General features: G+C 28.9%; 1 protein-coding gene across 1 annotated transcript in view; it reads left to right on the top strand.

The window, feature by feature from the left end:
- Positions 1–20307, top strand: part of LOC108686773 (probable serine/threonine-protein kinase mkcB) — a 74508-nt gene that overhangs the window by 27562 nt on the left and 26639 nt on the right. Inside the window, 1 exon segment of the mRNA XM_018192236.1 lies at positions 19584–20167. Coding sequence (XP_018047725.1) covers positions 19584–20167 — 584 coding nt within the window.

Genomic DNA, 20307 nt, shown 5'->3' with positions numbered 1-20307 from the left:
AATATATTATAATGTATCATATTACATTTTTCTTATATAAAATTTTTTATTGACAAAATTATATATAGAATACAAATTATATATAGAATGCATTGTAAAAATTTGAAAGATTGTTATTAATAAATGAAGTGTTCACTATATGTATTTAATTTATCTCATGATCTCTTGGGAGGGGGAGAACTCTTACAGTAAAATGAATAACATTTCACATTCCATTTTACGTGCATGTATATGGCAAATATTTTGTATGAAAATAATGTTCGATGTCATTCAGTATGACGTTTCATATTAAAATATACTTTTATTTTCTTTCAAAAATTCGATTCTCGAGAAGAACAATTTTGTCATCAGTCTTGACAATTTGATAAGAGGTAAGACAGTTACGAAAGAAATTTGGGAAAAATGATAGAAAATACATGAGGCATAGAAAGAGGATAAAAAGTGCGCGAGATTTAACCGCGTGCACGAAAAATCGTCAGTTCTTGCGCTTCGTTGAGCTTGCACTCGCAGAACTTTCGGTTCGCTGGAGCGCATCAAAGCCGAGCTTTTCATTTACGGGTGGATCAGCCTGCATCTGACGCGCACTTTTGCAATGAGCACCGCCGAGTTTTCATTGCTATTTCTCAAACGAGATAAAACGATACCAAAAATAAAACCCCATTGTTGCTTCTAATATCCGGAAACTTCACACTCTTTTTACAATATGTTCATTTTTGTAAAAATTATAAACAATAGAATTAGTTGAATATGCTAGATTCAAGTGTTATTCTCCTAGTATGGCATCGAAAGGCTAATTTTTGTTAATGAATGTGTATATTGCCTACTCTAGTTTCCTCTCAACTTACGCATAAATCATACATATAGTATCAGCAATTTTACAAATTACGATTTTATCATATCTATCTAAAAGTTTACATCCGTTGAAATTTTTTGCATTCTATTCACGTCGCAATAATAAATCGATCAACACATCAGAGACAAACGAATTTTTGAGAAGATACTTAATCGGAAATATGTGAAGAACACTATGGTAAAGCATCATTTGATGCATCAGCGCACAATCAACCGGTGTAATATACATGAAATATATTCGAAAACTTTGTATGTTCTTCAAAGAGCGCTGTCCCTTCAATAGAAATTGATCGAATCGGTATCTGATTTCCTCTATAGTCGTGGTATACAATTACGAGAGCTCTCTACGTATATACAAGAGTTTTGAAAGGCGAGAATTATAAAGATATGAAGATATTGATAAAAATGCGAGAAAAATAATAAAAGTATATAAGCTGTTTCTTGATTAACATTTACGTAAGTAAAGATTTTCTTTTGAAAAAAAATCTTAATTCATCAGAATAAACAGCTTTAACTGAAAGATTTTTTTTTTATGTAAAGTAATTTTGAAGAATTCTTATCTTCAAAATGTATACACTTTATCAGAAATTGTACTGAAAATTAAAGATGCTTCAAAGATATTTGTGTATCTACACTGTTAAAAATTTCATGAAATTTAATATACTTTTAAGTTACATAATTTGAATATAATTTATGACATTACATAAATTTAATGTATTTATAACTGTGAAAAGTATTCATGTATATACGAAATTTAATGTATTTTTGAAAATTTATGAAATTTAATGTACTTTTTATAAAATTTGTGAAAAGTACATTAAATTTCATAAATTTAATGTACACGTTCATTTATTATTATTTAAATACTACTGTAACTTAATGTTCAGTTAAATTATTGCTTTTATTAAATAATTTTGTTCATAATTGTGAGCTTCATTTACATGTAAATAAAGCTCGTGGTTACATTTCTAACAGTGTACCAAAAATACCGCCAAAAACTAAATATTTCTAGATACATAAATATTCCTTTCAATTATAAATGTGTAATTATCTTAAGATAAAAATAGATACACTTCAAAGCTTGAGACTAAAGTCATAATTCAATTTAATACATGTTAAAAGATCACAAAAAATCGCGCGACTATCGTCATCGTAAAGTCAATGAAATTCGAGCTACAAAGAGGCTTCAATGGTTCTGACTTGAAATTATGGCAGTCTCTTCTTATATAATATAATATCTTTCGTCAAGTAGTTCTCCTCCTCGTCTTTTGCCTTATTCAAATTTTCCTGCAGGCAATGCACGCTTTCATTACAGAAGCCGCAGTTTGTCAGAATACCGAGAGATTAAATTCTAGAATACCAGACTTGTGTCACTCTCTTTCTTTATCTCTCATTGTATCGCCACTTGTTTGACATACTGATGTAAATTCTACGAATTTGGAACTGCTTAAAATTTACTTACTTAAAAATTCAAAAATACTATTGTTATATCTCATTTTTGCTATCTTCACAAAGTAAATATTAAAACTAGATGAATAAATGGTAAAAAAATAAACCAATATAGAGGACAGATTTTAATTTCAATAAAGATTTTAATTTCATATTAATACGATAATTATTTTGGTATTTTTTTATGAAACTGAATAGGTAAAAGGTCAACATGAGACCCTTCGAGATATCATCTCATTTTGAATACCATAAGCGTATGTGTAATATGATGCGTTTTTATCTTTCGCGGAAAATATCACTTTTACACTGTAATAGAGAGTCCAGAGTTTAAAAGAAATTTACCGGAATATGAAAATTCGATTTCATGGACTAGATGGATCGCGAATGAATTATTTCGTTTGAGCCTTTAGAAGTTGATTAAAAACTGATCGCTTCTCTTTCTCTCTTTCTCTCTCTTTCTCTCTCTCTCTCTCTCTCTCTCTCTCTCTCTCTCTCTCTCTCTCTCTCTCTTTCTCTCTCTTTTTCTCTCTCTCTCTCTTTCAAGTCTCTTTTTAGATATTAATATTTCTTTTATAGCTTACAGTATCGTTATCAATAATTAACTACTGGCAATCATTTAAGAAAAAGAACAAAAAAACATATCGTTATATTGAATTATAATAAATTGGAATCTGTATTCATTTTATTATACATAGGTAAGAGCTATAATTACTATGAAAAGTTTATTTTCATGAAATTATCGCTTTTACATGAGTTTCGTTATATTAATTAATTTTATCCTGTAACACTAAATTAAATTAATTTCAGTTCTCATATTACATTCCCAATTATTGCATGAAACTGCGGAACTTTTGTCGCGAAAATTATACATATTCTCAAATTATCTTAGTTTAGAGGTTTTGAACTTTGCCAGTATATTGCGCAATATACTGTCACACTCAGATGTGCACAAAGCGAATTATTTTCGGAATTTGTCGAAAAGAGCATTTCATTGAAAGATAATTTTTAATTTATAAAATAGTTAAATTTCTTTTTCTCCATGTAAAATATTCTTCGCAAAGTTTGCATAATAAAACCTCAGAAATACTGCATTGTTTATCGAAATCGGAAATTCGCTCGAAAATTTAACTGCAAATTAGATCGGATAACCTTCTCCGAAACTTTTCGAATTGTAACGAAGTGTGCAAGAAGTAAACTGATAATGAAACTTCATGCATTAGAACTACGAAAATCCTTAAATCTTTCTTCCCTAAAACTCAGAATAGATTTAAACAACCGAGAAGATATTACGTAGTAACGTAACTGTCTATGCACAAGTTGTTAATCATGGAAATGCAAAAGGAAGTTTGTGGCGCTGACGCTAATAATTATCACACATAGGAAGTACAATGCGGCATAGTTAGTCAGATATACATATAATAGTAAGTAGTAGTAAGTAAGTAGTAGTTTTATTGAAGGATAGATATATAAATAGCTATATTATACCGACGATCATTTTTTATACACGGCCGTTCTCTGCAGTTTTGTGAGAAAAAATTCTCAGAAATTATTAGTAGTATTAATAATCTCTCTTTTAAATGACGTCTTATTTTAGAAATTTATGCTAATATCTCGTACATTAATAAAATATGTAATTTTTTATATTTGTAATAATTATGCAAATGGTTATATAATATAATGATCATTAATGTATGATTATTTATTCAAAAATCGATCGATTATCTGTTTGAATACTTGTTTATTAATACTTATTAATTTTTTTTACATTAGCCACAAGTCATTATATCATCACCAATTTTTATTATAAATAAATTACTGTTCAAGATTTTCTTTTTCGATTTCAATAATTTATTAATAATTATTCTTTAATTTAATTTTCTTTCTTGATGTTTATAATCAAGTATGTTATAATATTCTGAATAATACCAAATATTTAAAAATGTACTTCAACAAATTGATATTACGATAAAACTTTATTTTGAAACATTATTTTTATTATTTAATTTGTATTTAATTATATTTAGTTGTTTTATAAAATTAAAGTTTTTTGCATATATTTTTTTTAAATTATACGCAAGTCGAACATCACTTCCGTGATTAATTATATGATCAATATGTTTGGCATTGTACCCGTAAATATCGATAATTTAAATTGTATAAGATAGATGATTGCCAACAGGATGTATCAGCGTAATTTACATCGCTATGATATAATAGATGCAATAATGACAGCGTTTTCTATTAAGTGGCATATTGCCAGGAAGGTCAAAGTTATGAATTATCCCTTTTTTCTAGCAAAACTGCATAGCCATTCTTGCCGTATCGATACATTTTGATATTCCTTGTGCGTCTTAAACCGATTCTTTTGCGACTCTCTTACCGAGGTATTGCTGCGAAGTAATTACTTCCGAGTCACTGAGGAATGTTACGCGAAAAATACATATTCTCTATCCAAAAACTTTCTTCCAAAAAGTTCCTCACTACAGAACTTCTAACAAATTATTCGGAAGTGGCTGCAAAAATAATCTTCCTAATTTCAAGTAACCTTCGAGTATATTTATATCGCGATACAAGAGTATTTACCAAATGAGAGTTCCCAGAAATGACATTCACAGATCATCGAATAAAAGAACTGCATTCTCCAAACAGCAAGATTTAAGAACTCAAATGTGCACCCACACACGTCCCTATACTTCTCAATATACATATGTACCACATGGAAATACATCGCTATAGAAATGACGCAGGCCAGACTGGTCGAAAGATCCAACAGATACCAAACCTTTCTACCATCCAGAAGATCATTATGGATCAGAATCGAGTTCAGGCACGTCCGAACCAGGCGAGCGTCAAAAGGGCACTAAACACAAAAGTCGAATAATAAATTTGCAAGGGAAACACTCGCTTATGCTCAATCGTTCATCGTCTATGTAAATCTAGTCATTCGAAAATATTTGCATATCTCTTGCGAGATTATTCGTTGAACATATTCAAGGATAAAAAAATAAGTTATTAAGAAATATATTCTTTTTTTTTATCTATCATTAAACTCGAATAATTTTTAAAGAAACTTTTTTTTGATTATTAAATACTTTTTATAATGGTAAATAAATTTTATAATACAATATTTATAATTTTAAGTCTTTTTTTTCTTTATTAATCACGAAACGTTGACTAAAGTTAATAATTGTCAAATTTCACTGAAAAAATGTATCAATTGTCAATTGTCAAAGTTATAAAAATAATGTTTTGCATATTCATATTCTTCCATATTTCAAATCGAACAGATCAGGCAAAAGAATCCTATTACGGATATTGCACCTTTCTTTCTCTCTATCTCTCTTCCCTATCTATCTTTATTACGCAACTCGAGATCAGAACGGAGCAGACGGCTACAACATACGACTGGAGTGTCAGCTCGAAAGGTGGTGGCTACGACGATGTGGAGAAGAGGTGGTGGGAAATGCACGCGGTCCAAACTCCGCTAGAGCTGCATGTAGTTGGCGGTCGGAACGAAGAGCAACGCGGTTGAGCGGACGAGTTCGTCTCCGAAATCCGAAGCGGAAACAAAGTGCGCGTCGGAAATCGGATGCAGTTTTTATCTTTTTCTTCTTTCTTAAATTTTACTCGCAATAAATTTAACCGTGGTCCGATTGATTCTTTCGCAGCTTTAATTAAATATCACGTGCGACTACGTGCCGATACTTTCAAGCGAACAAAATACTTGAAAGAAAAGTATTGATCAGAAATTAATCGGAGAAGAACTCATTCCGATGAATTGATGAATATTTGTGGACTATTAGGTGAAGTGCGACGGTAGGTCGATGCAATTGGCGCATGCAGTTGAAGATAATTTTGATAGGTAAGAAATCTTTATATAAAAAAAGAGAAAAGTAGCGAGATTTCAATATAAACTCTATACATAAATAATATATTGAAATTATATCTAATGGATGGTCTGTTTATTCCATTATGCAAATAAATACAATTTTTATCATTTAAAAAAATGCAGTGATTTTTATAATTCAAATTAAAAAAATAAAGTTACATAATATATCAGAAATATTTTTTTTAATTCTTTTTTGTTCAAAAGATCAAAAAATTAAGAATAATTAAAGAATGTGATAATTGTCTATTATAATCATAATTCACAAATTATTCGTAAATTCATAATTCTTAGAATAACTAAACATTATTGTTTTAATATTTTTCAAGTAATTATTTATGTGCTTGAAAATATGTGTTGAAAATTAACATGAATAATTCGAATAATAAATAATTATTGTATATAAATATAATATGAATTATTGTTTCAAGAGTCTGTTATGAAAATAAATTTTTATTGAATTAAAAACTTCTCAATTAAAAACGTTCTATTTCCACGAGACTCTTTTTTTATTTGTTATTTATCATATGCAAACAAAATTATATTCAACATTGTGAATGCAAAAAAGTTTTTATCTTTACAATCATACATAAACTCTTCTGTAAAAAATCCTTCTATCGTATAAATCGTGAACTCTAAATTGGATAAGCTCGACGCACGTAATTCATGCTTCAGAAGTTTAAACTTCACGCAGTTACGAACAAGTGTAATAGCATTGTGTAACGATCTGACTATAATCAACTTCGTCGTGATACAAAGGGTAATGTTGATTGCGAGATCAATTAGTAATTATTAATTCAATCCCAACTTTAAAGACGTCATGAATTATACGCGCTTAGGTCTATCTATAATGTGATAAAATGTATAGTTCGGACATAACGAGTAGTCTCACCGATTAATACGTATATAATTAATTCGTGTTGCGGCAAACTGCAGAGAATTACTACGTCATTTCGATACGAGGATTACGTGCTGATGCATCGCCGACAACTATAAAGAAATGCGAAACATCAACTTATGGAAGTTATATTTTATTTAATGAAACACTTTAATTCTACTGAATGATAAGATTGTAAATAATAATGTTAATTATTTAATAATAGAAATTTAAATATTAAAATGGATATTGTCATTAATTACGAATATTTTCAAACTTTTTATACTTCTTTGATACTAACAATTGTTTGATGCTAACATAAATTATTGTAATTTAAATTTCATAAATAAAGCATATAAATGCATGTTTATTTCGCATAACATTCTAAGTCAAAACGGAAGAAACGCAACAGATTGGTACGATTAAATGCATTTAACAATGCATAATAATTAATTGAATTATTAATCACTTTAAATCCGATCAATACGCAATTCATCCTGTACCTACCATAAACACCTAATGTATATTAAATGCTAGAAGATAATTATAACGCACAAATATTTGCATAATAGATAAAGAGTATTATAACTATAGCGAATCTAAAATTTAATTGTAACGGTAGCGCTTTAATTTTAATATTCAATTCATTATTTCAAAAACTGCTTTACATTTGCATAATAAACAAATAAATTAACGACGGCGAAACAGAAAAATGAAATTTTGTTATATAAAAGCACAGACATTTTAGATAAACTAGAAAAATGCTAACAGCGCGATGATTCTGCAAAATCGAACGTAGACTAGACTGGAGGTGTAATCGATTTAAGGAAATACGAAGCAACTAGAAATGTTAAACCAATTGTATCGAAGGGACATGATTAATTTAAAGTGACTTCGCTACAAGCCGACTAGACCGGCGACGTACGTATCGCGAGGTCATTTATAGTCTAAAACGTGCTTCATGTGCAACGTGCATCGAAATCGATCGAATCGCAATATCGGTTTTTGTCGACGATAGTCACAAACGAATGTACTGGTCGACAGCGCGATGCATCATTAATTCAGTCTACCGGTAAGGGTAAAAGGAATAGAAATGATGCACGCGATCGCAGTTCGAAATGTCATACTCCGAAGATATATGCGTTTGTGCACGCAGTGCATCTCCATTTAACAAAATCGTGTGTAATTTTGAAGTGAACAATACCATCGACCGTGATATCTGTGTCCGATAATGTCGATACTAGAATTTGGGTTGTTAAATAGAATATACATATGGACGCATTTACAAAATGCATACAAATTTATGGATCAAATATAATCATAAATTATAATAATTCCAAAATTTATGAAATTTATGATGGAAGATATTTGTAAAACGCAATCTCTTCTCTTTTGCAATAATGAAAATTATTGTAGAAATTTTTATTTCCATGATTCGAGCAATCATTCTATCTTGCTCGTTTTAAGTTATGACATCAAATAAAATGTTATGAAAACAATATTCATAATTAAGAATTAATGATTAATCAATCGTTTGTGTAATTTATTGTAATGATTCATGAAAGTAATGCAATTATCGAATCTCCATGAACTTGTATTTCATCATATTAATTAAAACGCTTTGGTGTTGACTATTACTATGAAGAAAATAGATTCATTCTATTTCAATTTTTTCAATTTCTTCCGTGGTTAGGATCTCGCTTTGGATTTTCGTACAGTTGTTTCCATTGTTTCTTATTAACTTCACGAATTTTATTTTATAGCGGTAAACAATGAAGTTAAATATATATTTCATTCAAAATAGATAAAATTTTTTTATTGCAATTCCTTGCTCTATTCAATATGACAGAAAACAATTTTTGTTCTTTTAGAACCTTTTGTTTATCTGGAGGAAAACAATTTGCTGATTATTTAAAGTGAGATAAAATCAACATGCCAAAAAACTAAATTTTTCTTTATTTCTTATTATAAATATTATTAATAGACACGAGGAATATTCCAAAACATATATAACTAGTTTCCTCCATTATTTCATTTTAAATTAATTAGAGATACATTAAAAAATAATTTCTTCTTTAATATTATATATATTTAATATTATATATTTTCTTACAAGACATTTTAAAAAAATTCTCTTCAATCTATCAATTACGTAATTAACAAGAGAACATCTCTTCTTCAAGCAAAAAAAGGCATTTCGTGATCTCTATGCAAAAAATGACACGTCCCTCTAATTGCGAATGATATCGATCGTTGATGCATAACGGTGTAACAATGCATGAAAATGATACGGAAACTACAGGGAGTCACGTACACAACTGTGTCGTTAATAACGCCATTAGTCGAGACACCGTCATGTTAGTAACTGACTAATAGCCAGCAAGAGACACTTCAGTCTCCTCTCCTTCCTCTTGACTCGATTCGCCCAGCTACATTATGCTAAACTTAACATTGTTATCGTAAGAGATATACTCTTTTTGTGACAGTCTCTTCTCTTTTATCATAATTGAATTATGATTGACGTTTAAATAATTCTGTCTGAATTGTTGCAAGAACTAATGAATTGTCTTTCAGAAATATCAGGCTGTGTAATATACGTTTTTACAGAAATTTGAAATTATAAGATATTTAAAATTATATGAAATATCAAAATAGTTACTTCTTGGAATATTTACAGTGTTTATTAAAATTTTAATTTTTATCAGAATTGAATATTCCAGTAGTAACTCCTAATTTAGAAATGACCGTATTTCATTCCGTAGATGATATATTATTGCAAAAATATTGTTATCTCTGTTACTTTTACAGGCACATTCACAAGTGACTAATATTTTATTCATATAAAATAAAAGTTCATCGTATTTTTCATGTAGCATTTACAAAATAGAAATACAAGAGCAAAGTTTTTCTGTAAATGTCCATTTTGACAATGTTTACAAAAAAAAAAGATAAACTATATGATTTGCAGAAGATATAATTAGAAATATAATTAGAAAAAAGCACACATGTGTAATCCAGATTTGAAATTCGAATAAATCGGATCACGAGAGATATCTGTTGTGATCAAATATATTGTTTAACGAAACGAAATATATTAATTAATAAGATTCAGTTTCTCTCTTAAGAAATAATTTCTTTTCACAAATTATAATAAGTCAATTATCCCTTACCAACGCTTATCAATACACGAGACTGGTGAAATAAAAACTTTAAAAACATCCGAGATCGAATTATGTATTGATAAAATACTTATAAAAACACAGATATTATGCATGAATGTTGATATTAAAATTATCGCTATTATATACATGTAGAATATAATTCAATGTCAATCTATTTCAGTTAAAACTTAAAAACATTCAAGAAATAGTGATAAATACAAAATATGATATTTTAATTTTATATAAATTAATTATTTTTATATAATTTATAAAATTTCTGATTAAAACAAATAGATGTTGATTACATGTTGAATTAGATACTTCGTTGATTTTTCTCTAATTTTTTTATGAAAACAATTTAACAATTTATTTTTTGCTTTCTTTCGTTTTGCAAAAAAATTCTATTGGTACCTACATAAAAGTTTTTCAGTAAGAGTTAACTAACAATTTTCACGTGAGGCTTTCACTTTTATCGGCTATTCGTAACAAAATCTTTCAGCTCTCATTCTGTAGAGAAGTGTTACTTCCGTCGTTGCTTTTTCTAAAATTAATGAAATTCTCTTTCTTTAAGCTTCTCGAGTAACTCATCTGGCCAAAGTTCGCCAAGGACACATTTAGTATTTCGTGCCCTTTCAGAAAAACTTTTTGTAGAGGATAGCAAGATCGATGATTGAAAGAACGAGGAATTTGTTCGTCGATTAAGGTTCCGCATTGCGTGCCAACGTAAAACATCTTGAAGACATGCCAATGAAAAATTTAAAAATGTATAATCCAACATAATTTTCATATAATGCGTCATGTATTTAAAAACTTGGATGTATACACTAGACTAATAATATTTTTAATGACGATAGAATACCTATATCGATAGATGATTAATTAAAAGAAGATACAGTTATTAATAAGATTCGATGTCTTTTGAAAATTATAGTTTTCGAAATTTTATTTCTTTGATATTATCCACAAAAATTAAAAAAAAAAAACGCAAAAATATTACTTTAATATAATATTCAATTTTAATATAATATTCAAATAAATGTAAGTCAATATACGTTGTTTTTTTTCTTTTAGTTTCAATTGCGTACCTAATACAATTCGCATTTAATTTTATATAAAACACTCATATAATATCGATAGAGAAAAAGAAAGAGAAAGGTTTCGGTACATATTCGATTATGAATTATTCGCCGATCGAAACCTTTCAGTAGAACTCGTTCGATCAATTACGATATCAGTCACCATTATTCGCTTCAGCACAAAAATGGAAACTTACAAAGAATTTATTTTGCTGTTATTTCTTTTTTTCACGACAGTCGCACATATACTTTATTAATCATTCTATTTCTAAAATCGAATAAAGAATTTGCAATACAATTACAAATTTTTAATCTTTATACGTAAATACTTTAGAAAATAAATTTTCAAGAAAATATACAATCAACATGAATTTGAACGTAAAGTAATTCAATTAGTCTCGAAAAATATTCAATTACAATGGACTCCTTATATCTGTTCTTACTTGAAAATTATCGATAACGAATAACGTTTTAATATAGAAGAAATTATTCCTAAGTATTCCAGTAAAAAAATCAGCAATTAAAATTAATCCCGACATTATTAAGAGATATTATATTATATTTGAAAAATAATGGATTTATGAATTCTGATTTTTGTAAAGTTCAGTAAAAAAAAAAAAAAAGATAGCTTCGTCCTTATCAAGGTTTCTCTTGGAAATTCATGTCGGAAGTCACGACACAGAACATCAACAGCGCGAATAAGAAATAGCACGGCAATGCTTTAAAGGATTTATCATATACTGTATTATTTGCTGTACCGACTGTATACATAGTATACGTATCGTAAAGCGGTAATGTACAGTTCCCTGAGACCTTCGTTTTATGTCAGGAGCAAATAATACAGTATATTTGCCAGAACGAGACCTGGGAGTTGCGACTTTCCACAGCGACCAGATAGATTCACATATTGACCCTGAACGATAGACATTGCAGAAGTTTTCAATAATTTAAAGTTAGAATTACGCGGATGACATTAATTAATGGACTCTGCTTGATTTAATGTCAAAGGTATAACTGCTATCAGTCAACTTTTCCGCTTCGCATTTTAATACTCTTATGAATATATCGTATTATGCAATAATGTAAAATTGCAAAACATTAATATCTTTTTTATCATTTTCATATTTGCGAGCGTGATTTATCGTTAAAATCATACACTGAGAAAAAAGTTGCTATTTCAAAAAAATATTAGTTGAGTCAACTAAATGTAACGATCATGGGTTATCAAGCAAATATTTATTAATTCAAGCAAATAACATGTTTTAATTTATAAGATTTTGTTAATTTAAAAATATAAATATTTGAACTAAATAATCATTATGAACTAAACGCATTTAATTAAGTTAATAACTTTTTTCTCATTGTCAGTGTAGAAATATAATCGTGCAATTATCATTTTATACATCTCTCTCATGTTTTATTTATTAAATTACAATGAAATTTTTCAATATATAGAAAACTCGTTGATTGCATTGACTATTATATTTGCGCAGTTCTAAAATTGGATATTTTCGAGATAATTGTGCCACTAAATAAATAACATTTATAAATTCTATAATAAACAATGTGTGCAAGTATGTTATTTTGTGCTCAATTTGTTATTATAGACTCGCATGAGCGAGCATGTTGCGTGACATGCGCTGCAAGTACGCACAACGCAATTACAGTTTAATTAATATATTGGTTCACCACCCACCATCATCACTTGATTACGCCAGGCTTGTGGCTCATTTATCCTTCAGATAAAGGAAAAATATAAATGTATGCGTACCATGTATGCTGAAATAATTAATTATTTGCCAAATAATATTTGGAACTTTCTCGGCATACCGTTCGCAGTTGATTAATGCCTCGTGATTAATGCCATATAAATCCTAATTAAGAGACGTTCAGATCAATCGTGAACTTAACAACCTCTCTTCGACCGAAAACTTCAACTTTCGTTGCGTAATTATTTCGATTATTTCGGTAGAAGTCACTGAAGATAATTGAGCCATTGCAAGCTTAAACTCTTTCGACACGCAAAAAAATATATGCAGATGCTGATATATTAAAAGTTAAATTTTGATAGCTTACTCGTTCTCTACGTAAAATGCATTTTTAAGACAATTATATTTTGTGTTATATTCTTATTTATATATACATTTATACGTAATTCTCAAAAATAGTTAATTAACAATAATATGTATAATCAAACATTTAACTTTATAAACGTCAAAATCATATTACGTTACATAAAATATAATTGAAAAAAATCGTAATTGTTATTGCTGCTCAGATATATACATATTAAAATACAGACATTACTAAAAACATTACCAAGAAATGCTTTACACGTGATATCAAATCAGCGTGACACTAAGTAATTATGAGAATCTTTATATTATATTAATTATTTTTAGAAATGAGTATTCATTATATCAGTAGTTTAATAATCAAGAAAAACCTTTCAAGCATTCGTGATTGTCTCATTATATGGACAAAAAAACGTAATTCATGATATCACGTATATCAAATGTTATATCTCACGAAACTGAGATTTACGATAATACACAAATAAACGAGACGCGTTATTAATTTACTAGAAATTAATTTACTAGAAAATTTTAATTTTCTTTAGTTTATTTAGAGAATAAAAACTAATAAAGATAAATAATATTTAATGAAAAATAAACAACACATTAAAAACATGCAATGTTTGTCAACATATTTTGTTTTAATAAAACAAATTTTTCGTAAGTGCAGTTGTAAATATGCTTATCAGTTTTTCAGTACCATTAAGTAATAAAAGCTGAATAATCGACTACTACACTTCATGATAAGATTATTATAAGTTACAATGTTCTTATCGCATTATTTTTTTGTTTTCGCAATTTCTACGATATTGGCCGCAGCCAAAAATGGATAATAATAACAAAATATTTGCCTGTGAGCGATATATATGGAAATACATATGACATATGTTACATTTTACAAGTAACGATGCAGTTTCGAAGTGATGGCATACTTTTATCATTTCTGCGTTACGCAATTTGCCGGAGGAACGCGAAAGTCTCACGTTTTCTTACGCTTTCTCCGCGCGACAGTAAAAACCAGCTGATTGTTCCACCCATTATTAACATCTACCTGCTTTTTTCTTCCTTACATTATCTTTTTTCACGCCATCTTCGAAATCATAAAATAATAAAAAATATTAACCTTTTTGCTAAACTTTTATCTTAAAGATGAATTAAATTTTCATTGATAGAGAGTTTTTTAATTACATTAAATAAGCTTTCATCTCTTTTCTTAAGAGAACAAAATTAATAAGATCTCAGAGAGAAAGAAAAATAATATTTTAACGTATAAAGGAATATTCTCAAAAGAAACGTATTACTACAGAAAAATAAATTTTAAAAGAAAAATAATACAGCAAAAAAATTAAGAAACTAAAGATTGATAAAAATTGATAAAAAGCTTTCACATGAATCATGCTCAAGATAATTATCAACATATTTATAGATGAAAGAATAAATCTAAGGTAAATTTGGGTAAGATGGCCATCTTTAAAATGCAAAAAAAAAACACTTTAAATTTGTCTTTAATAGTATTGTATTGGTATCTATATAATACTATTGAACTTTCCGTATGACGGAAAGGTATATGTACCAATATAACACTATTAAAGATAACAAAATTAAAGTAGATATTTTTTTTGCATTTTAAAGATGGTCATCTTACTAATAAGTTTACTCTATTTTAGGAGAAAAATCCACAATGTAGACAAATTGTTTGATTCTCGAGTTATCTAGCGCCTCTCGATTCTTGTCTCTGCGCTACGTTGACAGTGCATTGTAATTTATAGTGCATACGTGCGCATATCGCTCATTTGTTGGTCGGTTGCGGATACAACGGTGACAAAATGCAGATAAATACGCATTCCGCGGTGGTACGTGCTTCACATACATAAATAATGGATACCAGTTTTTCCGGTGATCGCGATTTGAAACCGAAACCTGCATGTTCGCGTTTTCTCGTTGGCATTCGCGGATCGTTCATGATCTCATCGAGTGTTAAATGTTTTTCTGCAGAACGTATGTTCTAGCGATATTCCTTGTTGACAGATGACAACCGATTGTCAAGACATGTATGCGTTTGTGTCAAAAAAATGTGTATGTAAGAACTATTTTCCGCGAAAGATGTATTTAATTACAAATGAAAACTTGTCTCACGACGCAAAGGTGTGAAGATTCTTTTTTTAATCTTACAGAACTGCGAGATGCATTTTCACGAAAGCTATACGAATTTTGAAAATTTACGAAGAGCATTTAGAGAAGTTCACACAGTAATTTTAGTGTAATTACGAGCCATTATATTATATACGCAGAAGTTTTGCGAACTTCTTTTTACGTAACTTATTTACATTGTTAAGTAGATACTCGCAATGATCAGCCTCCTCGATGTACGATGGTGCATTTTTTAGATAACATGTGATATATGTTCTTGCGGCTAATTTTTCGACTTGGCGCATTTCTCGCAGAATGTGAAGTTATTGAAAATTTACATGTGAACCTTATAAAAATTGACTATCAAGAAAATGCTAATATAATACTTAACGGGATTAAATTAAAGTTTTCAATAAAGAGTAAATTTAACAAATTTTTCAAGACATTTTTTTTTACAAAATAATGTCTATGTAAAATCGCGATTTATATATAGAAACGGAAATATATTGTAATTATCACAGAAGGGCAGAATATATTTTCATTTCCACATTATTGAAAAATATTACATGATTAAAATTTTAATATTAATCATAATGATATTTTAATTAATATTAGTATTAATAATAATTTAAGTACACTATATAATAATTTAAGTTACTCTAATATTATGATTAAACTTATATTTAATAAACTTAAACTTAATAAAATTATTGACGTTTAATTTTAGACTGCTAACAGTTTATTTATTTCTCAATATTAGAGTACGATAATTAAAACCACGTTTTGTTATGTTAGAATAATTGATATTGAAACGTCAAAGTTATAATTAAAGGAGTATTAGAAACTACAGTGTACAATTCTGAATCCAATATGTAGTTTGCGTGAATAATACAGGAATAGTTTGATAGGTTTGCGTTGAACTCGACTTATTCGATGTATTTGTAAGCGATGATGCGCGTAACTATTCCCTATACGCTTGTGTAAGCAAATTGTTGAAGAAGGTTTCAGCACATGATACTATAGCAATGGGATTTGATTCCGCAAAGAAATGACAAATTTAAGAAATGGCAAATTAACCGTCTTGGATTTTGATTAAAAAAATTTTTTACTATATAGGTAAAAATTTAAGAAAAATTACAAATAATTTTAAGAGAATAAAAATAATAATTTAAAATTATGAATATTTCCGTAAATATTTATTTTTACAGAAAAGAAATATAGAAAAGCATTTTCTAAAATTAAATTAAATTCAATTATGAAAATTGATCTATCTATCTATCTATTTAGCTATCTATTTATCTATCTATTCTCTATTTATTTATACGCACTACCAGCCTGATAATGATTTTTTTATTAATATTTTCATGAAATTGTTCTTTTAATTTTTAGAAATTTTAATATCATATCTTTCAAGCAAAAAAGTATATAATGTTTATGTTAAATATATCTATTATTAATACATAATAATATAAATTTAGAAGATTGATAGAGTCAGAGAAATGTGATTCTTATTAGTTGTTTCTAGTTTGCCTATCTTCTCAGACTACGCTATTGCTCACAATTCCCTTTACATCGAAGGGACATTTTGAGTTTAATGTAACTTTGTCTATGCGGCAGCAAGAATGCAGATCTTGCATCTCGCCATTGCATTCATTGGCCTAGTTTGGACCGTACAATTGATCCACATACCGAGCACTTCGTGTCGAATCGCACTTCACTCTCTGGGTGCATCAGACGGCAGCAAGCGACGCCTCGCGTGTTGCGAAGTACATAACATTACGTCTTCCATTATTCCATCATCTATAAAGGATGAAAAATGGACTATCGCGTATTATCGATATTTTGACTGTCGACTTTTACACCCGCAAAAATGCTTACGATGTAGACGTAAAATTACAGCGCATGCTTCTCTAGACGGTAGAGTGAAGTTCTGACAAGTTGCACCGTCACGCAAAGGAAAGATTTAATCTTTACCAGGTAATAGTCACGCGATTCTTGTTAAAGTTAATGTTAAATATTATTATATTAATATATTATATTAATATATATGTATAAATAATTAATAAATAAAAAAGACGTATACTTTTTTCATTATTATCTAATTGTGCGAAAGTTTCAAAGATCGTAAATTCAATTTTTGTAGATCAAACATTTTTCAGAATATAATATATAAGGATAATACTTTTTTTCATCAAAAATGTTAAGTTGCTTAATTTTTGACGTAAATAACTACATGATAACGTATTAAATTTAATATCGCAAGATCTATTAAATATATTTTATTTAATCATCTTCACTTCATAATGTAAAAAATATTCCCGATCTTATCACATATGACACGAATGAAAAGAAACTTAGTCACTATTGTATTGAAGAGAATGTGAGTTCATCTTATACGCGTCGACGATTTTATCTTCTTCTGCTCCGCTTTATTTCGGAGCAAGCAGTGACCTATGGAGCTGATTTGTTATTTAAATTTCATATTTTCGCGTTTCAATGTGTGACCACATCACACAAATCTCAATTGCAGATTGCTCGTTTTTGCCGTGAATAAACACGTATTTATATCAGACTCCGTGAATTTAATGAGAATGTCATCGCTTGACTCCTTAAGATCAATTTAATGTTTAATTATTATCTTAGTCACTACACAGTTCGCATAGCTATTGATTTAATCTGAGAATTTTATATAACTTTATTTGACGTCGAAAGAAATTGATGAATGTTTTGCATATATTGTGTGTATACTATAGTATACTATAGTATAAATATTATTAAACACAAATAAATAAATACTATTTGTGAGATAGATATTTTGTCGTGTATTATGTATTTTCTAAGGTTAATCGAGAATCTTAAGATAAACTAAGACAAGTATAATTGTTCCGTGAATAAAACAATTCATAGAAACAAAGTGAAATATAAATAATTTAATTAAACCTCCGATTTATTGTAATTAATATTTAATTTGATAGTATATTGGATATTTGACTATTTTTTAATGAAAAAGAGATTAAGTATATGCAAGTACGATTAGTCATATAAACAAAATATATTCCTTTATTGGCAATAAAATGAATAAATTATTTTTCAATAAATAGAGTATATGAAATACAATTATAAAGATATATTTATGGTTATCTGAATGTAATTTGGATATAATTAAGAGACATTATTAAACAAAAAATTAAATGCAAAAATGCAAGAATAAGAACGAGGTCGTTTAAAAAATATCAAAATCTATTCTCGATTTTTTAATTTGATTTTCAGCATTTTTAGCAACGTGCCTCGTTATCAGCAAATCAATAAATGAATTGTTCATGTATTAAATCATATGAGACTGCATCCGCATTGTCAAAGCTTATTTATTGTCAAAGCTTATTTATATATCGTTCGTGGCCATTTAAAGGAGCGTATCGGTGACGCTTTTTCCCGTTCCGTAATTATTTAATGACGTCAAGTATCGTACCGATTATCTCGATAAACGATAATCCACTACCGCGCGTTGGTTGTCTGACATTTTGTTATCGAGCTGGAGCTCTGCACTTTTAAACAACGGCGCAGTAATATGAGGATAATTCTTTGATAAAAAATCTTATGAATTTTATAAATGGTATATGATATATTATCGGAAGTTTAAAGTAATTTTACTTATCGTAAAATTCTCATTGTTAAACAATCGTGGGCATTATTAAAAATACAATTTTTTATAATAGATTTTTATAATAGATTTTTTATAATAGAAAAAGTTATGATCAATTTCTTTATTGTGAAAACTTACGAAACTTTTTAACTTTTTAAAGTGAAAACTTAAAATTTTCCTTACAAATTGTTTTTTGAAAATGTTTCTAAGATTTTTGTTACTGAGTTACCGCAAAATAAATAAAAGATTTGAAGAATGCATTTTGACGTTGAATGCTTATAACATCGTTAAAAATGGTATTGCGCAGTTCAAATAAATTCCGTCGATAAGAAATGTTGCAATATATAAATGTTGTTACTATTGTTTCTAATGCTTCTATGATATAATTGTAAAAATAGATCATAGAATGAAAAAACAATTTTCTTCTTTTTCAGAGGTTCTGCGGTCGATAGTTCTCCCTCAAATTCACCTACTTCGAAGACGACAAATGCTTCTGACACTGAACAATTATCGACGGATGCGCCAGGCCCGTCGAAAGTACTATCGAGTCCGGAGTATATCCAAGAAGTACGCAAAGACAGTGCATTGTACCTTGAAGAGGGTGAGGGTACGCTAAAGACTGTGACACAGACTACTACTGATGTTCTCCGAAGACAGAGCAGTGGCTATGTGAGCCGTCGAGATAGTTTGGAGGATAACAGAAGAAATTCTACAAGTGACACGCAACAGCAAGAGAAGGAGAGATACAAATCGAAATCAATAACTCTTGGAGCCTTGATTGAGGATCTTGCTGGTAAAAAAGAGGAGAACACTGAGGAGAACATTGAAAACATTAAGCCATCCGCAGAGGTAGCGAAAGAGAGAATGCCAACGACAGAGATATATAGAAAGGTGTCAAGTTCCAACCTCGACATGCCCGACGTTGATGAGGCGAAGGAAGTCGTCAGAGAGAAAACTCTACCCCGGCAAAAGAGTTTCGAGACCCAGGAGATCACCGAAGGACTGACGACACGTCTCAGTAAGTAAACTGAGTCACTGTTAATACGAGTTAAATAAAAGTCAAACGAGTTAAATAAAATATCAAGTTAAATAAAACGAAATTTTTTCTGTGAAACGCATAATTAGAGTCCTTCTTCGGACAAACATCGTAGGCAAAAT

The sequence above is a fragment of the Atta colombica genome, unplaced genomic scaffold (assembly GCF_001594045.1).
Source record: "Atta colombica isolate Treedump-2 unplaced genomic scaffold, Acol1.0 scaffold189, whole genome shotgun sequence".
Lineage (NCBI taxonomy): Eukaryota > Metazoa > Arthropoda > Insecta > Hymenoptera > Formicidae > Atta > Atta colombica.
The sequence above is the reverse complement of the archived record's forward strand: the minus strand, read 5'-3'. Positions and strand labels throughout refer to the sequence as shown.